Source organism: Cannabis sativa, chromosome 2 (genome assembly GCF_029168945.1).
Source record: "Cannabis sativa cultivar Pink pepper isolate KNU-18-1 chromosome 2, ASM2916894v1, whole genome shotgun sequence".
NCBI lineage: Eukaryota > Viridiplantae > Streptophyta > Magnoliopsida > Rosales > Cannabaceae > Cannabis > Cannabis sativa.
In genome coordinates, this window is record NC_083602.1 from 57,479,048 (window position 1) to 57,498,115 (window position 19,068).

Here is a 19,068-nt window from a genome sequence, read left to right on the forward strand (position 1 = left end):
TTCTTTTCGTCTTAAATCTGAGCTTGAAGCATAGTTTGATTTTTCAGCCAATAAGTTAGTTGACGAGTTCTCACCGTCAACAGTTTTCTACCACTTATGGGAACAAAAAGCTTAAGCCAAGTCATTTCTTTACACACAATTGATACATAATGCCTAGATGCTCTTGCTGTCTTCAAGACATGGAGATTTTCCTTGATGACAACCAGTTGATCAGTTTGGGCAACCTCCATTTGTCATTAGAGAAGAAGGCGTCAATGGTCACATACCTCAAGTAATAGGAGAAAATATGAATGTTGTCCCGCCTCAAGTAGGAGGAGAGGGCGCGAGTAGGCGAGATCTCAAGCAAGGCAAGGAGACAATCACCATGAAATGATCCCAATGGACGAGCAACGCGACGGAGTTACCACCCCCATCACGACCAAAGGTTAAGGTGGGGCAAAAAGGAAGAGGGTCCCATCATTACCAAGGCACCCTCCACCATAAACACTGCGAGATTCAGGTACCTCACGACATCACCTTAAAAAGGAGAAGCGAGTCAACTCTGTGAGCCCAAAATCCCAAACTCGCCGCTATGAAGACGAGCGCAATGATATTTGCTGGAAAAACCAAAGGCTAGAAACTAAGGTGGCCGACATGCAAAAGGTACTAAGCGCCATTCTTAAAAGCAAAACTCAAGCTTCACACATTCTGTACAAAAGCCACCAGCAAGAGCACGGGATCCCAAGCGTACATGGTGATGTAGAGAACTCTATGTCATCAACGGATAGCACCCCAAAGGATGAGAGTGGAGAGGGCCTATCACGAGACAAGAATGCAAGAGGTTGTTCAAAGCAATGTGAATCTATCCACTGGCATAAGACTGCAATGAGGGAAACATCGTGTAATATTATGAAGAGACTTCAACCAATGAATCTTGTGGTAGGAGGCACCGCGCCTACAACCCCTTTTCAAGAGCAAGGCAGGAAAAAGGTGTCACCCCTCAACCATAGTGGAAGGTCGCATGATGAAGAGATGAGAGGAGTAATACTCACAGGCTCCATGCGAACTGCAAGAAAAACCTAGGTTTCGCTCACCAACTCTCTAAAAAGGATGAACAAGAGAATGAAAGAGCTAGAAGCAGAGATACAAGATCTTGCCATGTTATGGATGGTCGTGCCTCAATTCGAGGAATAATAGGAAAATAGGTTATATCTAGGCTAGATACGACAATGGAAACGAGCTATTGTTCAGGGTGAGGAGCACCTACAGGGGCACGATTATCTGCTTATTGCTATTTTTTCTTGAGATATATTCCACCATGGATTGAGAGTCTTTGCCGAATGTTTGTATTTTTGTCTTGTACTCGTCCATTTATAGCTTTCGAGTGTGCTCCATAAAGAGCTTCCAAAGCTCTCCATAGATCTGCTGAAATAGAGAAACCCATCACTTTTGTAGCTATGATTTCTGTCATAGAAACATACAGCCATCCCCATAAGCAACTGGTCATGAACAACCCATTTTTCTTAGTCAGGGTTCATTTCTGCACCAAAACCAGATTGACCATTAAGATTCATGACTGTTACAAACTCCTGCGACTTCACCTTTGTTCCTGTTAGAAAACCATCAAACTTGTGTCCCTTAACAATGGCAGACACCATTGTTTTCCAAAGGGAGAATTGTTCCTATCCAATTTAAGAGTAAAGGGGTGGTTTAAAGTACTCCCAAATTGTGGAACAACAACACTCGCGCTAGTTAAGATATTATAATACTTACCGTTGTATCTTTCCAAGTAAATATCACTAGTTGATCTTAGATCAAATATGCTTAGGCTTAATCTCAGGAGTGCTACTCATGTTCTTTGATTTGTTAGTTAAGCCTACTTTTGGGTCAGGGTGATACATATATTTTGGGAACATAATAGTATGATTGAGTGGGAGCGCTAAACATAAATATGGAATCTATAGCTTCTATATAGGTGTTTAGAAGTTAAGTGATGATTTCCTTCGAGATTAGCTAAATAGAAGTAAATGGAAGAGCTCTTGTTTCAGTGATTATATTTTAGGTCACTAAAACATCATTTACAGGTAGCTAAGTGTTTTAAGGAGCAAAATACATTGAGGGGTGAAACGGTAAATTTATCCCTACTCGCTGTAAATTATCTATGTAGAGGATCTTTGATCAATTGAGATTATAACGATGGTTAAATGTGATAGCGTATCTATATGGTGGGACATATAGAGCATTCTATATAACTGAGAGTGCAATTCTAAGTTCTAAAAGTGGATTCAACAAGGAATTAATAAGTTAGGGAATTGACTTGGTAAATTCGGTTCAGCTTATTGGAAGCTCAGTAATATAGGTCCATGGTCCCCATTCTAGTTGAGACCATACTGCTTGTAAGACTCAGATAATTGATTTTAATTAATCAATTATAATTCTTAAATTAGACTATGTCTAGTTTATGAATTTTCACTAAGCAAGGGCAAAATTGTGAAGAAAAGAGATTCTAGGTTTTATTTATTAATTAAGAGACTCTACATGTCTAATTAATAATTACATTAAATGACAATATTATTTAATAATTTATTTTAGTTATTAAATAATTAGTTTTGGCATTTAAATGGTTAGAATTGGAAAATTGGCGTTTTTGAGAAAATAGAAATGAAAATTGTCAAAATTGTAAAATTCCAAGTGGGGCCCATCAACACCATGGCCGACCACTTGGAGAGGCTTTTTCCAATTATTATTTTCATTATTTTAATGCCAAATAATTACTAACCTAAACCTAGTGGTTACCTATACATAGATAGTGATGACTCACACCAAAATAAGAGATTCAAGTGATTCAAGAGATTGTCTTCAGAAAATTGAGGCTCTCACTATCCTTCTATAGCCGACTCCCTCTCTCTCTTTTCTTCTTCTAATTTCGAAAACCTTTAGTGATAGAGTAGTGCCCACACACATCAAGTGGTACCTCAATCATAGCCTGAAAGATCGTGAAGAATCCAAATTGAAGAGAAGGACATTCAGACTCAGATCTTGGTGATACTCTGCGACAGAAAGGATACAAGGGTTAGAGATCTGAGTGGAAGGAGACATATTATTATGTTGCAACCAATGTAAGGTTTTCTAAACTTTATATGTGTTTATTATCGTTTTAGAAGTTCATATTTAGGATGTTAAACAACATACTTGTTAGTAAATCTAAGATCTTGGTAAAATAAATTCCAACAACTCTCTAATCATTATCCTAAAAGTTGATGCAAAGAGAAACAATGGGCGGAGTATGATGCAGGGTGCTGATAAGTCTTGGAAATGTTGAATAAACAATACTAAATAGGATCATTTCTTAACATATATGTACACATAAATTACACATAAACTCCATACATACTTATGTATGTGTGGCAAGTTACTATTAACAAGAAAGACCCATTTTAAAAAAGATATTGAAAAATATTTAGTCACCAAGTGTGTCAAAATTGTGTGTATTTTCTATGTATGCAATAATATGTGCACATATATATTATACACAAACTCCACACACACTTATGTGGTAATAGTCAATTTTAACAAGTGAGACTTATTTTTACTACAAGAAATATTATTTTTACTAGCACAATGCGCTACTCCGCTGGTAAAAGTAACTTTCACCAGTGCATTTCACAAATTGCACTGGCAAAAAGGTCAAAGTTTTACTAGCTAGCGCATATTTGCAGTGACTAAAATCTAACTTTTACCAGCGCATTTATGCGCTGTCATGAAAAGTCATTTTTGCCAGCACTTTTCATTTTGTGCTGGCAAAAGTTCTAATACCCAATGTTGATTTGCCAACCCTTTTTGCTAACATAGAAATAAATTCTATTTTACCAGCACAAAAATATGCTGGCAAAAATAATATTTCTTGTAGTGTTTTAATTAAGATGTTTGGGAAAATATTTTGCTACATGTCAAAATTGTGTATAATTTATATGGGCATATCATTATAATTATTAGGCAAGTGTTTTTGTCCAATTATAATTAAACTTGATAAACAGTAATGATCAATTTATGTTTAATTTAAGAAATGTTTTTATCCATATTATTTTATTTTGTATTATATTAATTATTTTATAATATGCTACAAAAAGTATGTTATAATATATTTATATATATGCATGTTATATTTACTGACAAATATAAAATAACCTAATATATTGTGCATATTAGATAAATTGAGCAGTGACCCTCCAAAAAGAAAAAGGAAACGTTATGGTGCCAACTTTGCACACAGTCACAAAGCAACACGCAAATCATGTTAGTGGCAGTGAAAACCAAGTACGTGTAAACTCCAAGTTTCATGCAATAATGGGACCAAAACCCACGAAAATTCCACGAAGCTGCCTCACGTACATATATATCTCTTAACCTCAATACTTTGAAGTACTATCGATCCCCTTATTAATTGTTCTATATATTTATATGTAAACCACCTTATATAACTTCCACTTTTCTAACGTCTCTTTGGCCAAATTATTATAATAACTAACGGCCTCTATATATCTTGGTACTACTACTATACTATATATACGTGTATTATCGCACATATATATTGTGATCATATATCATATCATGAATCATCACGGCAGAAACGATCAGGGTAGTACATTAAACGACATGGAAAATGGCATTGTGAGTAGTTATGAAGACGATCACCACCAAAATATTATTAATGGTAATAATAATAATAAGGGAGAATCTTACGGATTATTAGGAGGGAAGAGTGGTTGTCGTTCGCCGCAAAACATGTCGTCGTCTTTACTGCGAAAGAAATCAGACCCCATATTAGTGTCCCACGTTCGGTTCCAAATGCTTAGAGCCTTTCTCACAAACTTGCAGGAGGTTATTCTTGGAACCAAACTCGCTGTTCTCTTCCCAGCCGTTCCTCTTGCTGTCGCAGCCGATTTTTATCACTTCGGTAGAGTAAGTAATTAATTAATTAATCATTTCTTAACTGATATTTTTTTTTATATAATTATCTTTAATAATTATTAAATTACTTCCTTATTGTGCCACACGTACGTACGTAGCCATGGATTTTCGCTTTGAGTTTGCTTGGACTCACTCCGCTTGCCGAACGAGTCAGCTTCCTGACTGAGTAAGCAGCTTAAATATATTATATTGCATTTTTATTATTATTATTATAACTAGATAATTACTGATCACGTGAAAATTTGCAAAAAATTTCTCTTCTCCAAAAAATGTCAGACAAATTGCTTACTTCACCGGGCCAACAGGTACGTGTCTAAAGTACTATTTAATTACATTAATGTATAATACATTAATTAATTATTGCTGACATATATAATATACATGCAGTTGGGGGGTTACTTAACGCAACATGTGGCAATGCAACAGAGTTAATAATAGCATTATTTGCTCTTCAACAAAAGAAAATAGATGTAGTGAAGTACTCACTTCTGGGTTCCATTATTTCAAACCTCCTCCTAGTTCTTGGTACCTCTCTTCTATGCGGAGGCTTGGCTAACCTGAAAAAGGAACAAAGATATGATAGAGTAATAAGACGTTATTATTATTGATTTCTTTTTATAATATATATTAAATATATATGATGATAATAAATATAATAATATAAGTGCAGAAACAGGCAGATGTAAACTCACTTCTTCTGCTACTGGGATTGCTATGCCACATACTGCCATTGATGTTCAAATATGCAGCAGCGCCGGGGATTTATGTTGGAAACTATACGCTTCAGTTGTCTAGAGCAAGTAGCATTTTTATGCTTTTGGCCTATATGTCCTATATCTTCTTCCAGTTAAAAACACACCGTCAGTTGTTTGACGCACAAGAGGTGATCATCATCATCATCACCATCATTCATCACCACACACACACATATATACAATAACCCATTTTAAAATGAAAAAAATATAAAAATTAAACCTAATCATTCTATTAGCCGGACTACTCTAGTCTCTACATTAATTTCATAACTTAAAAAATTTATACCTTACTTAGATCCTATAATGTCATTTTATTCATTATAATTATGCATGCTCCCCACCTATCAAAATGGTAAGGGCCCTTTTAAAGTGTCAAGCACTACAAGAAAGTAAGAAATGGTTATGGGATCAATTTAATATTGGTCTCTCTTATACTATATATCAAGTCTATAAATATATAATTATGTAAGTTCAGATATATGGATTGAAAAAATAAAACTTGTTCAATTTCGGAAATTTGTCCTAATATCCAATTCTGAGATTGAGGTGGTTACTTACTAGTCATTAACATTTATAATTATTAAATTAAAATAAATAAAGCTTAACAAAAATTAAAATGTATAAAACTTATATTAAATTTTATTATGACACCAACAATGGCTTTGGACACTTTTGGCACCCATTAATTCTTAAAATAAAGAAAAAGAAAGAAAGAGCCCATGTGTAAAACAAACTCGGCATATTTTTAAGGAAAAAGAAAGAGGATAATACTATCAATAAATGGAAAAAACTGTTCCTTAAACTTTCATGCCAAGAAAAAAAAAAACTGTTCCTTAAACTATATTTACAAGATTTTGTTTTCGCCTAGTGTAGTGTGTTTACATGAATTAGTGGGCCTCACCCTGTCCCTTTCTGTACTTTTGGACTATGTTTCTCTTCATACTATAAAAACTATGTTTGTTATCGGGAAGTTTTTCTACACCCTTGTACCTGAATCAATCCCTTCGAAAGTGTCCAAAATAGAAGCAACCTTTTTGTCTTGAATGAAAATTGCTAGACATACATGGATTTCATATGTGTGGGGCATATACCCAATTAAGCTTTTTTTTTTTTTCTTTTTAATAATTCATACCAATATTCATATTGTCATCATATGGAAATCTTGACTTTCCTTATTTGTAATTTTTGCTCTAACATATACATAGGTTGATTGGAAGAATATTGTGTGACCATGTGTGATATTTCATAAACAGGTTGAAGAAGAGGAAGAAAAGGCAGTAATAGGATTTTGGAGTGCATTTAGTTGGTTGGTTGGTATGACAGTTATCATAGCCGTGTTATCTGAATATGTTGTGGGTACTATTGAGGTAAATATATTGAAGCCTTTATTTTAAGACTTAATTAATACCATGTTTATTCATTATAAAATTTTGATTGATCATATATATATAATTGCTCAATTAGGCTGCATCAAATTCCTGGGGCATCTCTGTTAGCTTTATCAGTATCATTTTGCTACCCATTGTTGGAAATGCAGCAGAACACGCTGGCTCAATCATTTTTGCTCTGAAAAACAAGTTGGTACGTGACAACCACACATTTTAGATTTTTTTTTCTTTTTTTAATTTTGGCTTTAATTATGTAATTTGGCTTTCATAAACACAGGATATATCTTTAGGTGTTGCTTTGGGGTCTGCAACTCAAATTTCTATGTTTGTGGTATGTTTATATATACTTATATTAAAGTCATTTAATCCAATCAAAGATGTTCATTATAGATCCTATATTATACTTATCTCTATACCAATTTCAGGTTCCTTTGAGTGTGATTGTTGCTTGGATTATGGACATTCGTATGGACCTTGATTTCAACATACTCGAAACTAGCTCTCTAGCATTTACAATAATCATAACAGCTTTCACTTTACAGGTTTCTTTACTTTCTTGAAACTAATAATATATGTAGTGTAAACATTAATTTATATACATATATATTAAAAAAAATTAATTAATTTTGTAGGATGGAACTTCACATTACATGAAAGGAGTTATTCTCTTCCTATGCTACATAATCATTGCTGCATGCTTTTTTGTTCAGAAAACTCCCTTGAGTAAGTGCATATCTTCTATATGAGTAGTGATGTATAGAAACCTATATTACATTATATTATTATGAAAAAAAACTGATCACACATTTTGGTGTATATGGATTTTTCATGATCGTATAGACAATGCAGCATTATTCAACTTGGGACCAGAGCTTACACCATCCTCCTCTGGAGTCTTGACTGCTTGACCCTATGCTATATGTGCACAAAGGGAATAATATTATTCCCAAATAAAACAGAACATTACTGCTGCAAACCAAGTTCTATTTCTTATTTAATTCAACCATTTTCCAAAGAAAAAGTTGTTCACTTTTAATTTTGTGCTCTCAAAATTATTCCTACCCCAAAAGAGGCCTGAGTACCAAAATCATGTTCGATAAATATGTAACTTTAAGGTGGGAGCATTGCAACAGAGCAAAGAATTTTATCAACTCGGAGGGAAAAAGAAGTGTGTATACACAAACTGGCAACCCCTGCTCTTTTCTTATTTATTTATATATGCATGTACCCTAATAAGGTTTTGTTATTCAAGAAATCTTCCCTCCATTCAATCCATATTCACTTGTAATTTAATTTAATAAGTCAATGTGTTGATGAAGCAGAGAAGAATGTCCATTCTAGCTTCCTTTTATGTAATAATATTCACTATAATAATAAAAGAAAACTTTGGACCCAAGGAAGTCTAGAGTATTAGAGCATGTTTGGTATTATTTTCTGTTTTTTTGTTTTTAAAAAATTGTTTTTAGAAATGAGAACAAAAAATAGTTTTTGAAGTTTTTGAAAACAAGTCATATTTGGTTAGTGTTTTTTAAAAGCAATATTGACCAAAAGTGAATTGGTTTTTAAAACAAAAAACAACATTTTGTTGTTTTCAAAATTCTTGTTTTTTGTAACTTCATTTTCTGAAAACTGTTTTAAAAAAACAAGGCCAAACAAGCCAAATTGTTTTCAAAAAACAATTTTCTATTTTTAAAAACAAAAACCAGTTTTTTAGTTATGATGTCAAACATGCACTTAATTGCTAACATTTCTCCTGTAATTGAAAATTAAAGTTATGAGATTCTTTCATAATTATCCAAAAAAAAAAAAAAATTAATGTATGATTTTTTAAATATTTTTACGAACTATTTTTTTTAAAGAAATATTTTTACAGAAATACTAACTGTAATTTTCATAAAACATTTATACTATGTGGTCTAGATGTTGCTTTTATATAATTACTTCTTATTATATTTATATAATTACTTTTTATAATTATATTTAAAATACGTGTATAGTAAAAAAAAAGTAAAATTTTTGTTTGTATAGGTGCGGATCGGATAGGATCACTTGCTCGCAAGGGATATGGCTCTCATACCATGTTGAGAATCATGAGGTTCTGTCATAGTGCAAATTCTTCGCCTAGACACTCAAGACCAGACTCCCATAAGAATGACACGTGGACTCACACCCCCTGAGGATTACTAAGCTGTCAAGAAGGGACTCCTCGAAAATAAACCTCGCCTGAACCAAACTCAACGAGATGATGTGACCGTGACAGAGTCTAGTCGCATTATTACGCCTTGCGTAAAGTAAGGAAGGACCAAGAAAGGGTTATACAAGTCGCGCATATACCAAGATATCTGCGATGACTACATAGACTTCTCATGATGCGACTTAGTAAAGATCATAACGAGTTGGTCCAAAAGATCTAGCATACTTGATGACTCGATAAGGACTCGCATGTCTTATGTTATCAATGTTGATAAGGTATCCACATATGCAACTTGATTAGGACGCAGATACCCAAGTACGAGGCCCGATAGCCTCTTTTGTGATAAAACACACCCTAAGCCTGGGAGCTTGTGCGAGTAGATGAACATGCAACTTGCACTATAGAAGTCGCATATTTTGTTGCATTTAGTAAAATGGATTTAAACTGTTCTTCATTTATTCTATGTACGTTTATTTCAATTTAATGTTAATATTTAATGTAAAACGGTTCTATAACCAATTAAGTTTTGTGTAAACTAAAGGGACACTTGCTTTGTATATGAAGGAGTGATCCAACATGAATAGGACAAGACAGAGAAATCTTTGCAACAGTGGACTAAGCAGACCATGATCTGATTGAACTACTATTCTTCTTTGTGTTCATTATTTCATTACATTCTATTTGTCTGGGCAGTTTCGTTTGAGTACTCACCATTCTCGGTTGAAATCTCGCGGTTTTTTAGTTAAATATCAAATTCTTATTTTATTTGGTGTTGTCCAAATTCCTCCAACAACATTTGGCACCGTCTATGGGAACTAACTATTGATTTTGGAGGAAAATCAGTATGGCTGCAAACCAGACAAACAGAAACACTGGATTTTTCAATGTCGGAACAATGCTTGTTCCACTCCCAGGTGATGGAGCTAATCTAACTGACACAATTAATGGGGCTGTGGGACGAACCAATGTCACTCCTCTCAATTTGTTCCCAGAAACTGTTGGCCATGTGGGAGAAACATCAACACCAACAACCATTGTAGGCCACTTCACACTACCCGTAGCTTCTGAAGGAATTATCCGACTGACAACGACCCAGTATACGGCCAAGCAGGAACAAATGCAGGCATTGCAGCTTGAAGTTAATGGGAGAGTCAGGACCCGACGTCCACCCCGAGTCCCGTACACGCATTCAGGAAACCCTCGGGTAACTACTACGAATAAACGACAAAATGAACGTCTAAACAATAATCGTGTTCGCAGGGAACGAAAGAACGAACAGGAAGGTCTCGATTTGAACCAGCCCACACATAATTCCAGGTGGAACAGGGAGCTAGTTGCGTCTAACACTGGTTGTGGTAGAGAAGAGTGTTGGAATATTATTTTACCAGGATCTTAGATCTACTCACAAGTATGTTGTTTAAACACCCTAAATATGAACTTTCTAAAACGATAAATTAAACACATATAAAGTTAAGAAAACCTTACATTGATGCAGCGGAATTAATGTCTCCTTCCACTCAGATCTCTAACCCTTGAATCCTTTCTGTAGCAGAGTATAATCAAGATCTGAGCCCGAATGTCCTTCTTCTTCAAGTTTGATCCTTCACAGTCTTCCAATCTATGATTGAGTTACTGCTTGCTGTGTGTGGGCAGTTACTCTTTCACTAGGGTCAAAAAAGATGAAGGAGAAAAGAGGAGAGAGGGTTTCGGCCAGGTATAGAAAGTGGGGAAGGCTCAGTTTTTCTGAAGAGAGAAATTTCTGTCAGAAAAGGTTATTGAAAACTTGTGATTTGACTGAGCCATCACTTTCTATTTATAGGCAACTACTAGGTTTAGGTTAGGATTTATTTGGCATTAAAATAATGAAAATATTAATTTGAAAAACCAACTTAAGTGGCCGGCCATGGTGTAGTATTGGGCCTCACTTAATTTTGCAGTTTTATCAAATTTTATCTCTATTTTCTCAAAAACGCCAATTTTCCAATTCTAACCTTTTAAATGCCAAAACTAATTATTTAATAACTAAAATAGATTATTAAATAATATTGTCATTTAATCTAATTATTAATTAGACATATAAAGTCCATTAATAAATAAATAAACCTAGAAACTCTTTTCTTTACAATTTCACCCCTGCTTAGTGAAAATTCATAAAATTAGACATAGTCTAACTTTAGAATTATAATTGATCAATCACGAATCAATTAATGAGTCTTACAAGCAGAATGTTCTCAACTAGAATGGGGACCATGGATCTATATGCTGAGCTTCCAATAAGTGAACCAAATTTACCAAGTAAATTCCTACTTATTAATTCTTCGTTGAATCCACTCTTAGAACTTAGAATTGCACTCTCAGACTTATATAGAGCATATTGTATGTTCCACGATATCAATATACTATCTCATTTAACCATTGTTATAATCTTATTGTGATTTAAAGATCCTCTATATAGATGATTTACATCGAGATGGGATTTCTTTACCGTTCTCACCCCTCAATGTATTTTTCCCCTTAAAACACTTAGCTACCTGTAAATGGTGTTTAGTGATCTAATAATTAGTCAGTTAAACAAGAGCTCATCCATTTACTTTTATTTGCTAAGCTCGAAGGGAATCATCACTTGACTTCTATACACCAGTAGAAGCTATAGATTCCATATTTATGTTCAGCACTCCCACTCAATCATACTATCATGTTCCCAAAATATACGTATCACCGTGACCCAAAAGTAGGCTTAACTAATAAATCAAAGAACATGAATAGCACTCCTGAGTTGAGACTAAGCATATCAGGATTTAGATTCTTTTAATCTTAAGATCAACTACTGATATTGACTTGGAAAGATATGTATAACGGTAAGTTTGTAATATCTTAACTTAGTTGCAATATCGGTCCAGTCCAATGTATACTCCATACATTCGAAACTAGTATACTTTACTAATGTCCTGGAAAGAACATAACACTTACTCCAAGTGTAAGTACACATCATCGCTGATTATCACATTAGTGTAAATCCAATAACACTGATGAAACAGGGACCAAAACTTTTGATTCATATGATCACAATCACATTCCACTGTGTTGACGATACTGTAATTGTGAATAAACATATGATCTGGATTTAACTAATTTTGTGTGTATGAATGTAATAAACATATTAAACCATTAGCATGTAAAATTCATGCAAACATCAATCACTTTAAATTTCTTATATTGATAACTAATCAGATTGTAAAGAGTTTTATTTAGGGCATAAAACCCAACAAACTCCCACTTGCACTAATATAAAACAAACTGTGCAAATAGGTCAAACTGATGTCTTGATCTTCAGATCAAGTGTAGTATATTTGAATCCACCCAAACTTCTGGAAACTAGTTCATAAATACACTTATGAAACATCATTTACTATATGCTTTACTCATCAAGGGATACTGAAATCTTTACTGTTTTAAAAGTACATCTGAATTAACAGAAGACATATCTCTCATATTTTAAAATATGTAATTGAGATAATACAGTGTAGACTTTTCTTCAGTGATATAACTTTCTGGTATTTTCGAATAGACCAAGTTATAGTTCTTCTCTGGTAGAGCTTGAATTATTATACAATAATTCCTCCACCCCCAAAGTAAGCACCATCTCATAGAAATCGAAATTAGATGGTGAGATACAAGGATAACTGATACACAGTTCCTTAATATCTGACATATAGATCACTTTCATAAATCTTTCTTGAATATCTTCTAATGTTCCCTATTTGATTACATCTCAGATAGCTCCCACTCAATAGCAGATGTCTTGTTAAATAATACTTTTAACCTCTGATTGTTTGGAGAGTTACCTAGTTGTGACTTTTGTATTAGTCTGAAACTTTAAGTCAAGACTAAGTCATCAACATGGCAGACTAGTATTTTGAAGTGAAAAAATACATGCGAGAGATTAAAGTAATCAAAATCAAGATACCATCAAATTTTATGAGGATTAAGAATTCTAGGTTCTAGTCATTCGAATGGACTGAACTAGATTTCTTTATCTTATTCTCATAATTCTGATAAGCTATACCTATCCATGTGAATGGTTAGATTTGCCTTTCAGTAATGTTCTTAAGTACCTATCACAAGTGTCAACCTAATGAAGATGGGTATAGAATTTTAAAATTCTCCCACTCAATAAAGGTAGTGTGAAACTTTAACAAAGAACTTTCAAAGGTATCAAACTTTTACTTACAACAGTAAAAACAAAATGGAACATACAATCAAGATCAAGAATTTATATTGACAATAGCTGACTCATTATATTACTTCCATGTTTAAACAAGATATGTGTTTCATAGGGAATTGTGGAATAGACTCCACCCCTAAGAATATACATATAGGGTACTTGTGGATAACCTCCACCCCTAAGTATATAGAGATTATGATCCACCCCTAAAGGTTGCAAAGATCATGATTCTCTTAGTGTGATAGAGTTTATGTGGAGTTGAATACTATCCAGAGTTCATTAGATATAAAAGATCGTTGAACTGCATAGTTTTCTTAACTTTTCTCCACCCCTATCAGATCATAAGATCCTTTTATTAAACAAATTCTTAATAATTGTATGAGAATGAACAATTATTGATAAACATAGAAATAATTTCTAGTGTTTATTTAATATAACTCTATGAAGAGTTGTAAATATTATAGAATTTGCATCAATAATAAAAACACTTACACATACAAACATACAAATATAATGTGGTAATAATTGATGAGATAAATTAAATGAAGCTCAATCTCATAATTTGTAATGGTGATTTCGAAAATAAAACTTTATTAATAATAAAAAAAAGGTATTGCAACAATATGAGAGAAACAGGGATAAATATCCCTAACTAAAATTTGAAATCCAAATTGTCTTTAAACTAAAACAATTAATTCAAAAAAAATTGAAGAGCTTCATTTTCATCTGGACGATTTCACCCTTGGTCCAGCTTTCTGATCCAACTCAATTGAGTTCAAGTAGCTTGGCCTATAAGAAGAAGAAAACAAATAAACAAAGTTAGTCCAGAATCATAAATCCAATTGGATAATAATTCACTAAAACTCTTAAAGTTTATAAATGGAAATACCTTGTTTCTTAGCAAGAAGTTTAGGACACTGGGGTTTCCAATGACCTTTTTCATTGCAGTAGAAACACTTTCCTTTAAGTGTAGCATCACCAGAAGGAACAACCTTTTTATTTTTCATGGCTTTTGTTCGCTTCTTGGTGTTCTTCCACTTCTTCTTCGATTTGGGCTTCGAAGCAAAGGCAACATTTGCTTCAGGTTTCATCGTCCCATTACCATTTCCAGGATTATGAGGTTTACTCCCTTTCTTCTTGGGTCCTCCAATCAAATTTTCATAAGTTTGAAGGTCATTGACTAATTCATGAAAGTCAATTTCCTTCTTATTCATGACATAATTTGATGTGTATGGTAGAAATGCTGGAGTCAGGCTATTCAAGATAAGACTAACTTGAGTAGCACTGTCCATTTCAGCACCATGATCCTGGGCTTCTTGGAAATAACTAGACATGAGGAGAACATGGTCACGCACGTTTTGATGAGGTTCCATCCGTGCATTAATGTACTTCTTAGTCGCGTCAAAGCGTGACTGAAGTGATGCCTTACCGAATAGTTCATTTAACTTCGTCATAACTTCAGCAGCCTTCTCGGTTTTAGAAAACCGAGTTTTGAGGGTGTCAACCATGCTAGAAAGCATAAAGTATAGAGCTTTGTCATTTGCTTTCTGCCAACGCTCATACTTTTCTTTCACAGCTTTGGAAGCATTGTCCCCAGGCACTTCAGGTGACGGCTCAGTTAAAACAAACAAGGCACTTTCTCCTATGCGAGCAATATTAATGTTCTCATTCCATTTATTAAAGTTAGATCCATTCAGCTTATTTCCAGTCAACAGTGATAACATAGGATTCATTTTGACAAAACAAGAGACTACAAAATAATAGAAATCAACAAATAGAAATAAATAATGGTTTAACACAAAATCAATTCAGAAATTATAAGCACATAGCAAGTAGGAATGATATGAGAAAATACTTAAAAAATTCAATCCTAAATAATTTCCAAGGTTTTTCAACAAACTGATATCAGTGTCCCTTTTAGGCGGGAGTCAAAGTTACCATCCATTGAATAGAGTTGTCAGCTCATCTAAAATGTTAAACATTCTAGCAACCTTTTATTCGATCAAGATTGGAATCCAGCGTTGTCCCGTTTAGGCGAGAGTCAAGGCTATTCTATCTCATGAGCTTCTACCATTGTTTCGCAATTTGTAAGTCAAATATGGTCGCCACCATTAGGGTGATCTATACCATATAAAACACTTACAAACCACTTATCATGCGAGATTAAACGGTGCGAAATTGCTAATGAACGTTCCTCCATTAGGGAGGATTACTCACTAAAACAAACGCGGTGTAAAACCCACAATGGAGATCGAATATCTTAATAATAATAAAGCTCATTCTTTAAAATGTATTTTCTTTATTATTCTAATAAATAAATCTCATTAAATTCTTAATTAAGAATTAAAATTCAAAAATAAGAATTTAATATAATATTTATAAAATTATACTTAGATGGTGATTGAAATAAAATTAATTATTTCCATCTTAGTAATAATCTTAAATATAAATATTAAGGAAATTAATTTAAGTTGAATTAAATTAAATAATTAGCAACTTAAAAATTTCCTTTGAGAATATATTTATTGAGTTCGAAAATTTAAAGTATATAAATAAAAAAAATATACAATTTTCGAAAATAATAAAAATAGAAAAGAAATACTTCAAGCAAAAATATCACATATCTAGATTTTCTTTTGACTAGTTAATTCAATTTCTAATAATATATATATATATATATATATATTAAATTCATTTATTTGAAATTAATCAATTAAATGAAAAAATCATTGACTTGAGTTGGTCCAAGAATTAATTAAAATAAATAATTAATTTACAACTCAATCTATTTTTCAAGATAAAAAAAAAAAATTCGAAAAATATTGCATAATTAAAATGCAAATTTCGAAATTGATTAATAAAATAAAGGAAAAAATATATATTTTGAAAATTATTTAAATTTAAGTTGAAAAATTAAATTTCAACCTAAAAATAATTTTCTATTTAATTAAGTGTCATGAAAAATCAATAAATATTTAAGTATCATGATGAAAATCAACTTAGATATTTAGATTTTTCAAGTTAATTAAATGTATTAAATTCAAGAAATAAATAATTAAGTGTAGAGAAGGCTTAATTATTAATTTCTATTTAATACTAGGAAAAATATACTTAATAAAATTGTACCAAAATTAATTATTTAAATAATTAATTTCACAAAGTATAATATTTTTCCTATTTAAATATTAGAAATAATAAGTAGTCTAGAAATTACTATCTAGAAAATATCTTATTTGACTAAGTATCTTTTCAAAAAAAAATTTGAAAAATATCTAATTTAAGTTAGATAGAAAAATCTGAAACTTAAATAATTTCAAATTTAGATTTAATTAAATATCAAAAATTAAGTTGTAACCACTTAATTTGAAGATATTTTTTAAAGTTAATATTTGAAAAGATATTAACCTAAAAAATATCTAAAATATTCCATTTTAAGTTAATATTCGAAAAGATATTAACTTAAAAAATATCTTAAGAATCTTTAATAACTAATGCCTAGGATTCCTCAACTTGATTTAAAATTTAAATCAAATATTCAAATTTAAGTTAGATAAGAAAAATCAGTTGATACAACTAATTTATAACTTAAATAGGAATATTTAATTAAATAAGCTCCAGAAAGAATCTTAGTTAGTTAAAATTCTATATTTAATTAAATACAAGAAAAATACAAATAGTTTGTCTAGAAATAATATCTAAACTAAGAGTGTTTTTCTTAAAATTAACTTTAAAATATTAAAATGAAAATAAATTTCATATATTTTAAAAGTTAATTATGTTGCTAATTCAATTTTATTAGGTCAAACTAATATAATTAACCTAGTACAGTTATTCAAATCAGGCAAATGGGCCTTCACAATTGGGGTAGTTCATGTGAGGGGGTGCTGGGTTCAGTATGTCGTACCCACTTCTATGGCTCCCAACTTTCACACAAGGCCCAAAAGAGAGGAATTTAACCTTAAAATAAATAACTGTTATTAATTGAATAGGTCCAATAACTAAATGGACCTAAATAAAATCTATCATGGTGTGACATTTTATTTAGCAACAACCTATATGCATTTATATTAAAACAAAATAAACATATAGGCTCACACTGGCACACTTTGGATGGATCCTATCATGTTGCTAGGTCATACACAGATGAAAGAAGATTGTAAAATTTACCTGTTACAAATTATTAACTTGACCAAGGGAGCCATCAGATCATTAGATCTGGCAAAAAGTAACCATGGCTATTTGCAATCAAGTAATAATAGGTTTTAAAAAACTTACACACAAGCTAAAACCACATACTCCTGCAACAAGGTTAGCTGGATAGTTGGAAGTAGGATTTATTTAATTTTAAATAAATAAATTTCGAAAATTATAATTAATTGATTAAAAAAAAATTTAATTTTCGAAAATAAAATTAAAATAAAATAATATTTATTTTCGAATTTTTTTTTTTAAAAAAAAAAATTTAATTTCGAAATTATTTAAAAAAAAAATATTTCAAATTAAACCTACAATTTTGAAAAATTAGGTTTCAACCAACCTAAATATCATTTCAAAAATTTGCTAACTACTTTTAAAAATTAAATGTTATTTTAAAAAAAAAATAAAATAAAAATTAGAAAAGATAAATGAAATATCTTTTTCAGATTTTAAATTTAATTTGAATAAATAAAATAACAAAATTTAAAAGTTAGCAAAATATCTTACATCTATTTAAAATTACATGATTATAAATATTTTATTTTAAATTTAAATAAGGTCAAAATATCTAAAAAAGATTTAATTTAAAAAAATATATATAAAATCTGACCTTAAATTTAAAATTAAGATAAGATATAATCAAATTTTAAAAATAAGATAGATTTTTTAAGCAAGAAGATAGATACTAATTCTATTCAAATTCAAATTACACTAATATCTTGAATTAAATTTAAAAAAATATTAAATTAATTCAAAATGATAATTAGAATTGAATTAGGAATAGTAATAGTATATATACAAAACTATACAAAAAATCGGAAGTTAATTCCATGAAAAAGCATGAAAAATCGAAGAAAAACGAAAAAATTGTGAGCTGTACGGATAGTTTTCGCGATCGCAGGAAAATTTCAGCACAGCCCCGATTTTTTCAAATCTTCAAAAATTCATAACTAATTCAAATAAAATCGAAATTGACTTCTGTAAAAGGCCAACTTGCTTAATTTTTTCCATACTATCCAATAAAAATAATTCCAGAAACAAAATCGCAATTATTTTTTACGAAAATTTATAAACATCAATCAATCATCAAATAACACTCAATACAACATGATACCATCAAAAAACAAACAAACAATCGTTTTAAAGTCCAAATTTCATGTAAGTAAATCAATTACCATGGCTCTGATACCAGTTGCTGGAATATTATTTTACCAGGATCTTAGATCTACTCACAAGTATGTTGTTTAAACACCCTAAATATGAACTTTCTAAAACGATAAATTAAACACATATAAAGTTAAGAAAACCTTACATTGATGCAACAGAATTAATGTCTCCTTCCACTCAGATCTCTAACCC

At 31.6% G+C, this 19,068-nt stretch overlaps 1 protein-coding gene across 1 annotated transcript; it reads left to right on the top strand.

Annotated features, from left to right (window-relative positions):
• The first annotated feature begins 4,392 nt into the window (after window positions 1-4,392).
• Window positions 4,393-8,511, top strand: LOC115721125 (vacuolar cation/proton exchanger 3). Its single transcript, XM_061110661.1, has 11 exons — window positions 4,393-4,941; window positions 5,049-5,116; window positions 5,227-5,255; window positions 5,338-5,534; window positions 5,621-5,833; window positions 6,959-7,072; window positions 7,170-7,286; window positions 7,371-7,424; window positions 7,519-7,635; window positions 7,726-7,816; window positions 7,934-8,511. The coding sequence occupies exons 1-11, from the start codon at window positions 4,591-4,593 to the stop codon at window positions 7,999-8,001; spliced, it is 1,419 nt and encodes a 472-aa protein (XP_060966644.1). The 5' UTR covers window positions 4,393-4,590; the 3' UTR covers window positions 8,002-8,511.
• The last annotated feature ends 10,557 nt before the right edge of the window (window positions 8,512-19,068 follow it).